At 42.8% G+C, this 16,808-nt stretch overlaps 3 protein-coding genes across 3 annotated transcripts; 2 read left to right on the forward strand and 1 right to left on the reverse strand.

Annotated features, from left to right (window-relative positions):
• The first annotated feature begins 995 nt into the window (after window positions 1-995).
• Window positions 996-9,646, forward strand: SARC_09097 (hypothetical protein). The gene is made up of 5 exons (XM_014296898.1): window positions 996-3,304; window positions 4,944-5,077; window positions 5,811-6,062; window positions 6,333-6,621; window positions 7,367-9,646. The coding sequence occupies exons 1-5, from the start codon at window positions 1,052-1,054 to the stop codon at window positions 9,581-9,583; spliced, it is 5,145 nt and encodes a 1,714-aa protein (XP_014152373.1). The 5' UTR covers window positions 996-1,051; the 3' UTR covers window positions 9,584-9,646.
• A 506-nt stretch (window positions 9,647-10,152) lies between these two features.
• SARC_09098 (hypothetical protein) lies at window positions 10,153-10,353 on the reverse strand (the record flags this gene model as incomplete). Its single annotated transcript, XM_014296899.1, has 1 exon — window positions 10,153-10,353. One exon carries the CDS (start codon window positions 10,351-10,353, stop codon window positions 10,153-10,155), a length of 201 nt encoding a protein of 66 aa, XP_014152374.1.
• A 787-nt stretch (window positions 10,354-11,140) lies between these two features.
• SARC_09099 (hypothetical protein) lies at window positions 11,141-11,866 on the forward strand. Its single transcript, XM_014296900.1, has one exon. It carries the CDS (start codon window positions 11,241-11,243, stop codon window positions 11,433-11,435), a length of 195 nt encoding a protein of 64 aa, XP_014152375.1. The 5' UTR covers window positions 11,141-11,240; the 3' UTR covers window positions 11,436-11,866.
• The last annotated feature ends 4,942 nt before the right edge of the window (window positions 11,867-16,808 follow it).

Here is a 16,808-nt window from a genome sequence, read left to right on the forward strand (position 1 = left end):
ATATTTTGGAACAATAAAAGCCGAATTGGCCTTGTTTCCAGAATCCAAAAATATTCTTGATAACCCTGTATCACATACGCACACCCACAACAAGAGCGAGAGAGACAAAGAGAGCGAGAGCGACAAACGGGTGGGAGACTGGAAGTTTGAGACTGAGTGTCCTGAGGAGTCAGTCAGGAGAGGTGGCAACATCAGAATAGGAACGAACAACGAAGTCAACTCCGAACTCTCTCTACCCCACAGAGGCCCAGCAGACTCCAGCGGCTCTCGAGTCTCGAGTTCTCGACTCTTCGTCAAAGATGACAGACCGGCGAGAGCGGTAAATAGTAGGGGTTGTCCCATCCATTATACCACCTCTATAATTGGATGCCTGTGGTACATGAAACGTGTGATACGCACAGCTATAGTATAGCACCTGATGCGGTAGTGTAGCTATAGTCTGAAAGCTGAACACCAACCTTGTCAATTATCGTACTACACGTTAGTGTTTATGCGAACGGAGAGGATCAAATCCCAGGCCATCCGTACACCAATAAGGGGGGTTTGAATGGCGCGTAAAGATACACACATACATACAAATATATAAAAGTGGTTGCGCAGACCGTGTGCACACGCTTACTTGGAAACAAGGGCTACATACACCTACATACGGCAACTCATATAAGTATATAAAATAGTATATCATATAGGTATATAAAATAGTAGTGTACAAGTACACACAGTAGCACGTCCGCCGATTTGTGCACAAATGGGTATAGACACTGTAGTCTTAGCGCTGAGTTGTACAGCATAGGGGTCATATATATCCTATATATATAATTAATAATCAATGCTCCAAGTGGGGAATACATTGGCAAACATACAACACACACATGTGAGCACAAGTGGACAGGAGCCGCTACCTGCTCATGGAAGGCCAACAAAGGATAGTCCAAGCATGTGTGTACAGCCAGAGAGCAGTCCTACGGTCAAGACACACCCACACCCACACCCACATACACAAACGTATGTAGATTCCTTCAATAGTCTTGATAGCAATCCATCTGCACACATGGGACTGTTGAATGTTGAACTGGAAGTGCAAGTGGGGGCAAAGGGTATACAGACACTCGCACATAGCCCGCAACGGGCGAGATATACTACAGATAACGTTAATATACTTAAAAGTGTTACTGATAAAAAATATGCAGAAACTGATCCTTCGCATGCGGCGAATAGTAACCGTAAGCGTGCATATGGCAGTGATGCGTCAGAAGAGTGCGCAAGTGGGGTTGACCCAGCGTTTGATGAAAACACTGTGAAGAAGCGCAAAGTGGAGTCTGAGAGTGACGGGGTTAGTGAGTTAGACAGTGTGCTTAAACAACGACAACAAGCACCAACACACAGTAATGTACTGGTTACGTGTACGAATGGAGATATAGATAATAGTTCAACTGCTGGTACTACAGACGAAGCAACCGTCACACGCCCAACAAGTATAGCAGGACAGGCGGAGAGCTCTCAAGCGGAAGCCTCTGCGCCAGTTAGTGCAGTGACTCAAGAAGTACTTGGGGCAGCTGTGGGTGGTGATGTAGATGTACATGCACACCCGCACACAGCAAAAACTATACAGACACACACAATAGATACCGCACAATCACTCTCAGCAAATATTACACAGACACACACAGCAAGTAATGAACAAGCACACACAGCAAGTAATGAACAAGCACACACAGCAAATACAACAAAACCACAGTCACAACCACAACCACAACTTGACACGGATAAGCAATGCGACACACAGACGCACCCGCGCACGCCTCCACAGGAGGTTGTGCATGCATCCGACCACACGAAAGCATTAACAGGCGCCGCAGGTGTTACGACCTGTGAGGGTACCCAAACACATAGCTCTTCACAAAACCCCACTGAAGTATACAACCAATCCAACCACAGCAGCACAGATCAGCAGATTGGTGATAGTACATTAGTACCGAATATCCCAACACCCGCTTTAAGTGACTCGGGTGATGTAGGGACCACACGCACGGATGCACCTCATGTGGGGTCTAGTACAGACGGCGTTGCCATGACTGCGCAGGTACGAGTCGGTGAGCTTGACACCACTGATGCAGCGCGGTTAGCAGGGGTATCCGACATTGGAGCAGTCACTTCGAGCACTCGCCACAGTACGCTCCAACCACTCAACTCCACACCAGATGCGAATGCGGGTGTGTGTACAGGCACACGCACGGACCTAGACACGCTGACGGCCACAGAGGCGGTGGCAGGTGGTGCTGAGATGGGCGATATGAACGCCCAAGCAGAACAAACGCAAATGGGACATGGTAGTGTACCGGTGCATGACGCTGACAGCACCACCACGCCGCTCAATACAGCCACATATGCACGTAACTCTGAGAGCGCTGATGTTGGTGGTAGTGTGCGTGGCCAAGCAACCACCGACGCAGAGAGTGTGGGCGATAGGTGTGCGAGTGTGCGTAGTGGGGAGAGTATAGTAAGTGGTGGTACGGCGAACGATGGTAATGGACAATTAACAAGGAGTGGGATGGTAGGTAGTAGTGCACCGGTAGACGATACAATACAATCTCCAGGGTTAAGGGTGCAGGAGCAGGTGACTCTGACTGCGGCGGACAACGAACACGCACAAACACAAGTACAAACAAGCACAAACACACACACACACACGCACACGGACGGCGGTAGTATAGGCACGAATATTAGTAACAGTGAGGCTCTCGCACCTCCTAGCGAACCAGGCGTGCAAGCGACTACCACAGGCAGTAGTATGATTGGTGGGCGCACGGATGTTAGTACAGGTGTGCAAGGTCTCCCTGCTGCAGCTGCCACAGACAGCTCGGACGGGGGCGCTAGTGGACAATTAACGAGGCCGGGTGTTGCTGCCGTTGTCGATGTCAATACGAGCATTACAGCCGAGACAAATAACACAGGCGGTGCGGAGGGTCCCATAACGCACCCGGACAAGCCTCCCGGGAGAACAAGAGGACCGAACTTCGCCGGAATTTTAGTACCGGCGGAAGCGGTAGAGATGGCTCAGCTGCGTAAGAAAGACCGCGAGGAGAAGCCGCGTAAGAGTGTGATGGTGGTAAAGTGGTTGATGGATAACTATGAGATGTGGGATAACCACAGCATACCCCGGCAGAGTGTGTACGACAAGTACGAGGAGTATAGCAAGGTGCACGATCTAGGGCCCTGTAACAACGCCACCTTTGGCAAGCTCATCCGATCGATCTTTCCTAATCTGAAGACCAGGCGCTTGGGCACCAGAGGGAATTCTAAGGTATTGTGTGCATGTGTGCAAGCATGTGTGTATGTGTGGGATTGCGCGTACATGTGTATAGGTTTATTAGCGTGTATACGCGCGCGTGTGTGAGTGTGTATATGTGCATCATAAGATGTAAGAATACGCATTTAATGAATAAATGCTGGTGTGTGTATTCGCACATATATATATATGTATATATATATACGTATGTATATGCGAGTGTGTGTGTGGCGGATGTGCATACCATGTGGCAAGTGCCTCTTTTGTGCACTTCTGTTGTATTATTGCATTGTGCGAGTACGAGGGAGAGAACACTCATCGATAGTCCTTTCCTTCGGGACTTTCCCAATGAGATAACCTGTCTGCACAAGTATGTACAGGTCAGAGTATGTGCGCCTGTGATTGAAGCTTGTGGCATGTGTTTGAATCTCTGTATAAGTGGAGAGAGTTAATCGCTTAACGCGATCGTAAACGTTGGAATACGAGATGGATCTGGCAATGAGAATACAAACCAATTGATTCGACACATGTTGAATAGATTGTGTGGCACTGATTGTTATATATACGTCCACGATCAGGCATACATGCACAAAATGAGTTTTATATATTGACAAGTATACACATAAAACCTAACATATACAAATATACACAAATACAAATGTACACATAAAAAATATACATAAGAACATATACAAACATACATACAAGTAAACAATTATAGGCAAATACAAAAATACATATATATAAATATACACATATTCATTTATACATATATATATATACATATACATATATATATATGTATATGTATACTTACGAAAGTATGTTCAAGAACATACGGGGAAGAAATCGAATCTGCGGAAATGCGTGGCTTTTTCATTGAAAAAAAGGTTTAAGCAGAGAATGCTGTTCTCTGATACATTTATTTCTGAAACTGAATCGTATCGATCCCATTGGAATTCACGTCGATCTATATATATATGTGTGTGTGTGTGTGTGTGTGTATATATGTATATATGTATATATGTATATATGTTGAAAATAGAAACTATTTGTAGGTCCGTGACTGTTTGAGTAGTACATCAATTTGTGTATATCATTACGGTGTTTTGGTAGGCATGCTTATGTATGTGCTCAGTAAAAGCTTTGTATGTACATATATCTATACACAAGTACATATACGCTTATATAAATACCACGAGTACTTATATCCGCCCCATGGTCAATCTTTCAGATTCATTGGTGTGTATATCTTTGCCTACTGAGATAGTATTGCTATTGCGGGATCAAATTGCCCACCCGTTCCCCAATGTTTCTACTGTACACCTTAATATCAATACTTAAAACTAAAGTTTAATTAATTCTAAAGTTTGTATTAATTCCTGCCTTTTAATAGTACCACGACTTCAGTATCAAATTGCACACATAATATTGTTTGAATATACGGACGTGCTTGCTGTCGACATAAGAACAACAGATCGCATGGCTCCTGGAAGATTAATTTCTTCTTTGTACACACAGATTCACCTTTTTACTTAAAAGCCTGCGCACTAACGCCCATTCGCCAACCACAATTCTGAATTAATCTTAAAAGCTTGCACACTAAAAACCATTCGGCAACCTCAATTCTAAATTAATTCTTGTCTGTTGACAGTATCATTACTACGGTATCAAAGAGAAGGACGCGTCAAGTGCTCCACATCAACCACGCAATGGGACACATCCCGCCAGTCTCTACCCGGTATATCATATAAGGCAACAGGGACCAATGACAATGGCTACTTTAGAGTATGTACTGTTTCTTGCTTGAGCATTTGTACTGCGTGATATGATGTTGTGTGTATAGTTTTATAAACAAATAAATATATATATGGGTGTGTATGTTTATGTATCTATGTATCTATTTTATATATATTCATATGTATATATATATATATATATATATAAAAGTAAAATCGGCTGCTTTTCGAGCTTACTTGTTGACTTATTGATTCCATTCCACTGCGCAAGCAATACGCGTCCTTTTGCGGATTTGACTGTATATAGCCTCTCACCCGTGTGTAGTCACTAGTTTACTCCTTCGCGGTAGTAGGTGCAAATATTTAGGGTTTTTAAGCCTAATACACCTAAAACCCTAAATTTCCAAAGTGAGATGTTCGATTACCTACAAATATATATATATATATATGGTCTTTCTGTGGTGGCAAATATACATGTCTCTGCACTCCCGTAATCTGTGATTTGTGCCTTGTCATCTATTGTTGGAAAGAAGTCCCTTTGACAATTAAGTGCAGTGAGTGTATATTATCATTAAGGCTCGTTGTACTTCTTCAGTGGAGGCCTTAAGTTTGTATGATATGTATATTAGCTATACCAGTTTTGTGCAATTATGTATATATGTATCTATGTATAAAATCGTACGTAAGTTTTCATGTATGTATGTTTATATATATATATGTATATGTATATATATATATATGTACATTATCTTACCATATGATATTGTTACACACACCTTCAGGGAGGCTCAAGAGTTTGTGCATCAGCACACCGCACACTGCATGCGTGTGTTGGAAAGATTTGCGTCGTATTCCTTCGAGGCTGTGGGGCACGAATTGTCCAATTTCTGGAGCAATCTGACACCAACAATTCTAAACGCCTACCTTACACACCCCGAGGCTAAGCGTGTAGTGGCTGCTAACGATGCACTGGTGTTGCAGAATACCATCCTCACGTGGTTCCCTTCTCCGCTGAGCATGACCCGTTCGCAGAAGTATGTTGTGTGATGCTAATTAGAATGATATGTATATATATATAATTCTAGATGATATGTATATATATCCTCTTTTCTCTTGTCTGCTTCCTACTTCCTGTCATATAGACTTAATAGCACACGTTAACATGACTAGTTTATCAAAGAAGTTCCCAATTACTCCCATCTAACATTTCACTCGCCCATTCAACCTCGACCAATACCCAAACAGAATCGCACTCACCTTCACGCACATCGCACTATCTCTGCCCTCACCTCACCTCACTCCAGGCTTAAAAGCACGCGGCTGTTCGCCAAAGTAGCCAAGAACGTCCTCATGGACCCCATCGAGTGTCTGTGCAAGACGGATGTCTACGCCCAACGCCTGGTCACAGCCGAGTACTTCTCGCGTATGTTGTTACGGTTGACCTCTCTCACACATCTGGCGCAGGCAGCGTTGAGTCTGTTGTACTCAGGTGATCAGGTGGCGCAGATGATAGCGGATTGGAAGAGGATAGATGTTTCAGGAGTGCTGTGGCAGGCCAAGGAGTACTGTGTGTGTAGCTTCCAGACCCTGCAGGTGTGTACCAGATACAAGTATATAAATGTATATGCATGTATATGTTTATATATATATATATATGTGTGTGTGTGTGTATATATATCTGTATCTATATCTATATCTATATGCATATATATATACGTATGTATGTGTGTAAGTGTATATATATACTTATGTACGTACGTACATCCATGCATATATATATATGTGTGTGTGTGTATGTATATATGTGTATGTTTGTATGTATGTGTATGTACGTATCTATTTATGTATTTGTTTGTGTATGTATGTGTATGTATGTACGTATGTGTATGTATGTATGTTATGTACACACACACATATATGTATATGTAAATATATATATATATGTGTGTGTGTGTGTGTGTGTGTATACATATATATATATATATATATTATGCGTGTGTGTGTTGTTTTGTGGTATGTCTATTTATTTAGTTCGTGCACTTATCGCACCTTTTCTGTATTTTCGGCCCGGTAGACTTAAATGTATAGGTTGATATTCTACTACCAATACCTATAAATATATATGTGTATGTGTGGATCTATGTATCTTATGTATGTATTTATTATTATTATTTATATTTGTGTGTATATATATATATACTTATCAGTAGGCATGTCTTCTCCTCATTTCACCACCCACCATCGTGCACTATTTTTTTTCAATTTACAAGCTGTATTCTTCTTATAGCCATCTACTCATCCCACCACCATGCACCAATCACTTCCATTCTATCTATAGGATCTGCGGGTGGGCTTCGAGAGTGTGCTTAACCAGCGGGGGTCACTACCCATGTGGACTGCATGGATCGAGACCATCTTAGCCACTCACATCCACAAGCGCGTCTCGTCACACGCCCAGTCACACACCCACAGCCAGGCCCAGAGACACGCACAAGACACTTCCTCCGACCACGCAGACGCCACGCACGCGTACACACGCCTGCCCACACACGCCCACGCACACACACATGGAGACGAGGCTGCCAAGGAAGAGCAAGTGAGTGCAAAGGTGTTCCTGGGACTGTTTGGACTGGTGGGGTCGATGCTGATCCGCAATCTGACGGTTAAGAGTGCCAAGAGTTTCGGGAGCTTTCATCTGCTGCGATTGTTGCTGGATGAGTACTTAACGTATTTGGTCGAGAGAGATGAAACGCTTCCCACGACTGTCTCACCGCTGGTAGCCTGGCCCGTTAACGGGTTGCACGCACAGGCACAACCGCAGCCGACGGGTGGGCAGGCAGGCCTACCCGCACACATACAGAACACTACACAACAACAACAACAGCTGCAGCAGCAGCAAAGTGGTGTACACGCACGCACACACGGACATGGAGGGGGGTATCAAGCCCACGCACACGCACACATGAGAGGGTATGACGGAGGGCCCCTGGATTATCGGACTGGGCTTCCTCTGGGGACAAAAGGCATGAAACGGGAAACGCCCGTTAAGCTGATACCACGACCGATGATGTTCCCTACTCAGCACCCGCATATGATAGGGGTACAGAACCAGTACATACAGCCACAGCCGGTGGGGGGTGGGGGTAAGGAGGACGGGGGTAGGCGGGGACAGACAATTAACGAGGAATCGGAGAGTTCGGTACAAAGCGCGGCACACACGAGCAAGCAGCAGAGAGGGGATCGGATACAGGGGACGCAGAAGAATGGCAAGCCAGGAGCTCTGCGTAATACACACCGACCCAAACAGAACAAGCCTGTAGGTAAACAGCAGGAACAGACACATACGACTAAGAATAAGAATGTCAAACAGCCGCAGACGGCTCCCACACAACCGCACACGCACGCACGCGCGTCGCAGAGCAACAACGTTAAGAGGCTGGTACACGAAGGACAAGACCAGCACACGCAACAAGAACAACAACAACACACACAGCAACTGCAACAGCAACATCTACAAAAACCACGGCATCGAGAATTGGGGCATGCGGAGGCCCACACACAGCAGCAGCCACACCATGAAACATATGCACACGCACACACAGTACACACCCCTCAATCGCAACAACAACACCGCATAAACCGCACGTACTCGGCGTCAGACACGGCCAGTTGTGCAAACGACAACAACAACGGTCGGACGAATGATGGGGAGAGAGAGAGCACAGGGGACGATGTTCGAGAGAAGAACGAAATGTGTGATAACGATAACGGGCTGTACAGTCAAGGACAGATGGGGCACCCGCCGGGGCAGTACTCGGAGGAGGATATGTACACAACGCACCCCAGTACACACACACAAACTCTCACACACCTTGAGCGTGGCTTACATTTGCGCTCACAGGATAGTCATAGCTCGCATACACACTTACAGCGCACACAGGAATCGTCACCGGAGACAAAGGCGTTTGCGAACACGGACATAATTCCTATAACCTTGACAACCCGTGGCAGTGAGAGTACAAGTATGCAGGGAGGTTCGGAAGACACGCGCGAGCACCAGAACAAGCATACGTACAGAGTGGGTATGCACATGTATGATGATATGGCACATAACGGTATAGCATACGGTAGCGAGTCTGGTACACATATTCAGGGGCAGCAGACGTATGGGAACGAGGCGACCGGTCACGGAGACATGGAGAATAGCCACAGATACGCTGTCGACACTCAGCATGTTGGGCATGGCATACACAGACGAAAGTCTAGCAGACACATGCACCCGCAGAGTGTAGGCATATTCCCCCACACAGACAATGTATCGAATGAACACAATACACAACGTGCAGAGGCACACAGCAATGAGATGGGGTCAGACCCGTGGAGGGATATGCAACCCACGCACGAACAGCGGCGTGGTTGCGGTGATTTTAACGCTGAAACATTCCCGTTAAAATCAGCCAATGAAATTGCAGATAATTACTTGGCTGCGAACGATCACTTCCGTCGGGCTTCCACTGTATCTTCAGGTACGAACGTTGTACCTCGCCTTAATTAAGCAAAGTAGCAAATTATGATATGAAAGTCGAGAATAAAGTTAAAACTAGAATATCACACAAACAAACAACCATGATATATATAATATTTATATATATATATATATATACTTCCATACATGCATACATACATCAATATATATATATATATATATATGTATGTATATATGCATACATATATAAATGTATATATATGTATATGTATGGTATGTATAATTTTTCTTCTTCTTCTTTATCTATATTATATCTTCATGAATATATATATAACATTTATGCATATTTGTATATATATTCATATATATATATATATATATATATTGAATACTTTTCTATCGTTTCAACGGTGATGGTCTGCGCAGTTGCTTGTTTTCTAGCTCACCCTCACCTGTTCGACTAGAACGGAATATAGATGCAGCGATTTAGTGTGAAAAATTCCACACGACCACATACTAAATAGTCTTAGCAACAGTTGGAATATGGTAGAACAGTTTATTTTACCGATACTTACGTGCTCCACTTAACCAATCAGTGTACGTATGCTAATATTTTGTATAAATCCATAGTCGATTCTTCAGATAATGTCTTGCAAGCCACCCTTTGCCATCCAGTATACCATAGTATCTACCGGCGATGCCAGGTTCGTAGGTGTCTGATTGTTCCGTCGCTGCACCATGGGGGATTGAACTGGCACTTGCCTTCTAGGATCACTATCATTGCTGATCTCGGGGTTGAAGAAGAACATGGATTCCGCGGTAGCGCTGATCTGAACCATGTTTTCTGTTGCGCTGTATCTTCGACTTTAGTTTTGTATTCGTAGCTGTGTTTGGCAGTGCAATCGGGTGCATGTTGGCTTTTATATATCCTGCACGAAGTCCCATTAGTCTCTGCAGATACATAGTATTAAGTAGTATTACACATGCATTGAGCATTAACGGCTTTGAGAACTCGAGAAGCTGAGCCAGAGCAGTGAGCACTCTGCCTCTTTATCAACTATGGCCCCGGGGGAAGGGTACATTTTTTTAACCAAGTACCAACTCATAAATTTTAAATTTCAATTTGTCGATGACTCGATTCAGACTATTCTCGAATTCTGCGAGTCCGTTTGACTCTAAGTACCCTATGATCTATATTTTCATTAGATTAGATATTCTCTAAGAGCATATAGAATTTTCTTTTGCCTCTTTACTCTTTAGTCTTGTCTTGGACTTTCTGCCGACGGCCAGTCTCGGGACAAATGCAAATACATAATTTCCTAATATAGCATATAAATACCTGTCGCTCCTCGTTGATGCAGGACTGCAGGGCGCTTGGCGTAAATTTGGTTCGCCACAGCACCATAGTAGTATTACTGTAACATACCAGCAGCGTCCAACAGATAATGCAAGGTACGGCGCACCATACAGAAATATGTCCCGAACCCGACTCCACGGGTGTGTGCGCAAGGAGCGAAGAACATATAGATGTATTCATCTTTCACTAGTATTGTAAATCAATTTTGCGCAAATACCGGGAGCGCGTATGAAACTATGAATCTAATATCGTAGACAAGGGTGTACGAGGTGGAATGCACATAGGGAGGTATATAAAGATAAACACTGTATGACCCATTTACAAATCACAATACAACAACACAGACATTAAGTTATATAAGATAACAATATGGTACAATTAAGCAACGCCGCGGAATCGATGTTCTTCTTCAATCCAGACAATCGTGATGTACAAGTGAACAAGGTACCAGTTCGATCGCCAACGATTCAACGCCGTAGCATCTCGGGATCAACAAAAAGTGTTAATCCGTCGGATACTATGGTGTTCTGGATGGCCAAAGGTGGTCTAGAAGATGTCCTATAAAGTGATCTGTCTGATTAAAATGCATCCTGTGCCGCTGATAACATCCACATATCCTGTAAATGAGACGGGGTTTGATAAAATTGCTACCAATGAGGCGCTTCCGTCTCATATGAGTTGTAACTAGTGTCTGGAGCACAGTTGCGCTTGAGTGTGAACTACCACAGTCCCTTCTACGTCCTGGCCACACCCCTCGTCAAATAATAACATGGCAGTAGCAACTACAACCAATAAACTTAGGTCGTATATATAAATATGGTACAAGTTTTCAGTACTAAAGAATGCCCGCTTTTTAAAGCGGACTATTCTTCTCTCTTAGACTTAATTATCAAGTGTGTGACATATATCTCAGTCACACAACATGTTGGAAAAAAGTAGGACTTGGACGTCATCACACTAAATTATACTTTATAGATAATAAACATGCTCATCCATCATATACACTATCGAGTCTTGCTCTGGTTCTTAGACATAAAATGATCCCAACACATGTCCAGGCATGTAGAATACATTCTGAAATATCTTAAATGAGCTTGTACATATCGTTTAATTCCTGATCAGTTGGAAGATATCGAATACGTGTAGTTTTATAACCATCATCTCTAGTTGTCCGTTACCAAGAGCTTTTCCTACGTCTGAGCATACCGATACAGAAATATGGAGCCGACGCGTTTCCTATGGGATACATACGTGTAAACCGTACATAAACATCTACAGGAAGTTATGTATGGTCTATATGTCTAAAATATATGTGATTCACTGCTTTTACAACGCGTCGCAAGTCTAGTTTAATATGTTCACATTAATTGCATGTCTCCATGGGTAGCCAATAATGAAGCATGTTTATATATTTAATATGGACCTGCTTTTGTCGTCGGGTACCAGCGTGACATGTTGTTATAAGAGTCACGACGAAAAACATGACAAATCCTCAAGAAAAAGAGTACAAGCCGTGGCAGAACGGTACATGATAATTGCATAGATCAAGAGTTAATTTAATTGTTGAGGTGACCCTCGTTAGCTTTTTTTTGAAATTTGTTTATATCGCAAACATGAGGATATTCCTTCAGATCGTGTCATGCAAGCAACCCTTTGCCATCTAGTATACCATGGTATCGACCGGGGATGTTGAATTAGCAGGTGTCTAAAAATTCCTTCGCTGTACCGTAGGAGATTGAACTGGCACTTGCCTCCTAGCATCAGTATTATTGCTGATCTCAGGGTTAAAGAAGAACGTGGACTCTGCGGTAGCGCTAATCTGAACCATGATTTCAATTTCGTTCGCGTTGAGATATTCGTAGTAATTTATGACAGCACAATCGACAGTATACGGTCTTTTATACGTGCTGCATCCAAAATAAAAGTGATCTAGGTTTCTTTAGAAGTAATCCTATTCAAGCCACCACACGTCTGTGAATATGTGCAGCGCACCAAATGTAGAGATAATTTTTCTTTTCAAAATTTTAGTCACATGACTCATGAGCTACATGCCACTAGACACTTCACTCTTCAGAGTTCAGGCTTCTCACTTCTGACTCCTCAGAAGACAGAATAGCCTGATAATATTACTAGCCTATAGGACTTAACTCTTGAGATCTACCAATTACTTCAGAGGCTTAGACTCAGAATCGCCAGTCTGTCACTACTCTCAACTCCCACTGAACTCGCCAGACTCCAGCTCTGGAGTACATATGTACTTGGTACTAAGTCCTGTTGGCAATTTACCTTTAGTACATATCTACTATTGAGTATTGTTCTTCCGCTTCGCCGTCGACTCATCGAGTCTTGTATCGAAAGTTTTTAAGTTCGCGACGGTTGGTCTTGGATAGTCATACATAACAGGATAACTGCGAACTGGATAAGCAGCTACATAAGCGTCAAGCGGACAACCCGAGTCCGATCACTCTTAAATCTCAAATCTGACTCCCGAATCCAACTAGTTTTGTAACTTCCAGTTGTGGCAGTGGGAGACCCGCGATCCATGGCCCGCCCCAACGGCCGGGAATGCTTGTGTATCTAATATGACTTATATCCTTGGTATCCGTGTTGTAAACTGCACACATACAGTGATGTGACAAATTCAAATGCCACCAAAGATGTATGTAACAATGACCACTATATGGTTTATCTTCCAATCATAAAACAACAACATAAACATAAGTTAAATACACGCAATATAATCGTAGCAATATGGTTCAACTAAGCTCCGCCGCGGAATTGATGCTCTTCCTCAATCCAGACAATCGTGATGTACAAGTGAACAAGGTACCAGTTCGATCGCCAACAACTCAACGTCGAAGCATATCAGAATCAACAAAAAGCGTCAATCCGTCAGATACAATGCTGTTCTGGATGGCCAAAGGTGGTCTGGAAGATGTCCTATAAATCCTATACAGCGATCCATCTGACTAAAGTCCGCCCTACGCCGATGATAACATCCACATATCCTGTATACTAACCTACACACATCTTGTACGAGAGACAGGATTTAGTGAAATTGTTACTAAAGAGCCGTATCAGTTTTATATGAGTGTAGTCTAATAGTGAATGAGCACAGCTGCACTGGGGTGTGATTTCCCACAGCCACTTCCTCCTCGTCAAATCGTAACATACAAGTATCAGCTCTAACTAATAAACATAGAATGTTCACAATATACAAGAAGCTTCCAGTAGTTTCTAATATTATGCTGTCTTTTCAAAGCCGATCAATCTTCTCTTCTATACTTTAAAAGTATAAAGTAAGTTGTGTACGTCTGTGTAACACAAATATCGTCGGTAAAAAAATCAAGGCTTGGCCGCAAGCTGAATTGAGATAGCAAAAAAGGCTGATACTTTATAAGTATCACAGATTCTCACTCAGCTTGTAATAGTATAAATACATAAAATCAAACACAAAATTTGATTCCTCCAATTTCCTGTCATGTAGTAGGCAATCAGAAGTATCACATAGTGTTCAAGTATTTTCAATGAACGAATGACACACGGTAAACTGTACATTGGCTTCTGTACGAAACTATAAGCTACATGCTTACATAGAAGTATTGTCTATGCATCCGACACCCTAAGCCGCGCCAATGAGGTGGCGTATCTAGTCACCAGAACAAAGTCAGTGGAAACCACACTGAAGTTCCGGAGAGTGTATGAGTTCATTGAGCGTATGGAGAAGGAGATGAAGAAGTCAGACGGACAGGCCAGGAGCAGCATGCGTGTCAAGGAACTGCCTGCGTTGCTGATGGGCAACGGATTTTAGTTTGACAATTGATTCCATGTTTCCATGGGTGAGTCAATAGTGAAGCATATGTCTGCTGAGCTCATATGGACCTATTTGTCGCCGAGTACCACATCGTGTTATGTAGTCGTTTACTCGTGACGAAAATCATGACAACTTTTCAAGAAAAGTTTCAAAAAAAAGGGTACAAGCCGCGACAAAACTGATACATGGTATTTGTATGCATCAATGATTAATTTGAGTATCCGGGATGTCTTCAATACATATTTTCGGTATGTAGCATAAACATTAGGATAAAATGTTTAGAAAATATTTTGCAATTTACCCTTTGCTATCCAGTATACCTAATACAGTATTACCATGTTACGACTGATGATGTCGGATTCACAGGTGTCTGAATATTTCTTCGCTGTACAGACACAGTGAGAGATTGAACCAGTACTCCCGACCGCTGAAGTCGGGTTTGAAGAAGAATGTGGATTCTGCGATAGCGTTAATCTGAACTATCATTGGTGTTGAGATGGATCCTCGACTGTGTGCTTTTCTTTTCAATTGTGTATATACAACAATGTAGTCGACAGAATGTTGGTGCCTATACATATTCTCTCGTGCTCATCGGTTCTCAGCCGCAGCGTGTATTATGTAAATACCGTGCAACTGCAGTCTGCACTGTGTCTGCAGGTCTGCAAGATGGCAACCCGGAAATCGGCATAGCAGTTGATAGAAATGTTTGCCTCCGAAATTTAGGAGTTGTTCTTGGCAGAACAAAAACATATCACGAGATACGGCATGAGCCCCATATTTCGGTAGATTGTATTAAGTGAACCGAAATTGGAAGGTATCACCGTATCACTTCAGGCTCGATGCAAATGCATTTCTGGTTATATAAAGATTGATCATGCTTGGATCTGGTCAGCATTTCTATACAACACCAGAAAAGTATATCCAAGACCAAAATAAACACAAAACTGGATAACAAGGATGTAACAACTTAGCTCTGTTGTGGAAATGATATACTCCGTCAAACCGGATAGTCGCGATGTGCCAGTAAAAAATACACCGGCGAATGAACCTACAACAGCTCAAAAGCGAAACACTTCACAATCAACAAAGAGCGAACAACCTTTGGATACTAAAGCTAAAATGAGTCTGGATGATGTGTTGTGGAGCAATCTGACTAATATCCAACTAAATTAATCCTGATCAGTATGTCACAAGTTGAGACCAAAAAGTGGACGCTTGCGCAGGTTTCCATACTCAAATACACATAGACAACATATAGTGACTCCTGCTAACAGCCTCACGCGTATACTGGTCACAGCATGGTGATAAGCGTCTAAGACTTCTGCTCTGCAACCAACAGCTTAAAGAACATGATGTAATGTTTATGTAGGCACATTATATTTATCCTACGGCGTTCTAGATAAGCAATTAAAATACCAAGATGTATACTACGGAAATACCATGCTGGAAAGCAATGCTTTTGTCTCTGAACAGATGTCAGAGATCACAGTAACTTTTCTTTTAAATACATATTGAAGTATGCTTCCTATATCTGCAATATGCTATCCAGGACAAATCCATGCGTCCTGCTGGGGCCGTTGTAGTAGTTTGCAAGCGTTTGGGCTTGGGACAATTGTAACATGAAACCATAGCCATAGAACTGGTACAAGCTGACCAAGCAATACATGACAACTCATGTCAGGCAAAAAAGCAACTAGTTTTGGCATACATAGTGCTTGTCGTGGGCATATTTCCGAATATATTTATGTATGTACTTGTATGAATGTGTATGCAGACAGGCGCATAAATCATTCTGTCTGAGAGTTACAGGTTGCGCGTAGTGTGACCCTGATGAGAACCCTCTGTTCGCAGGCATACACGGCTTAATAACCGGCAGTTTCCTTCACATTTGCTGAAACTGTTGACGAGAGATTCTATATTAATTTATAGTGTTTATATATGGGTGCACGTAATTTAAATGTAGTATATATGACTACACCTGTAGATATATATGCAGGCACAAATACCTCTCCGTTTGAACGGTGTCTACCTGACAGTGTGGTGGAGTGCAGATGAACTCTTCCTGCTCGTGTATATGTACCAACTACCATCCTCTGTAGCTGCCACTTTTAAACATCAATATT

This window comes from Sphaeroforma arctica (assembly GCF_001186125.1).
Source record: "Sphaeroforma arctica JP610 unplaced genomic scaffold supercont1.887, whole genome shotgun sequence".
Taxonomy (NCBI): domain Eukaryota; class Ichthyosporea; order Ichthyophonida; genus Sphaeroforma; species Sphaeroforma arctica.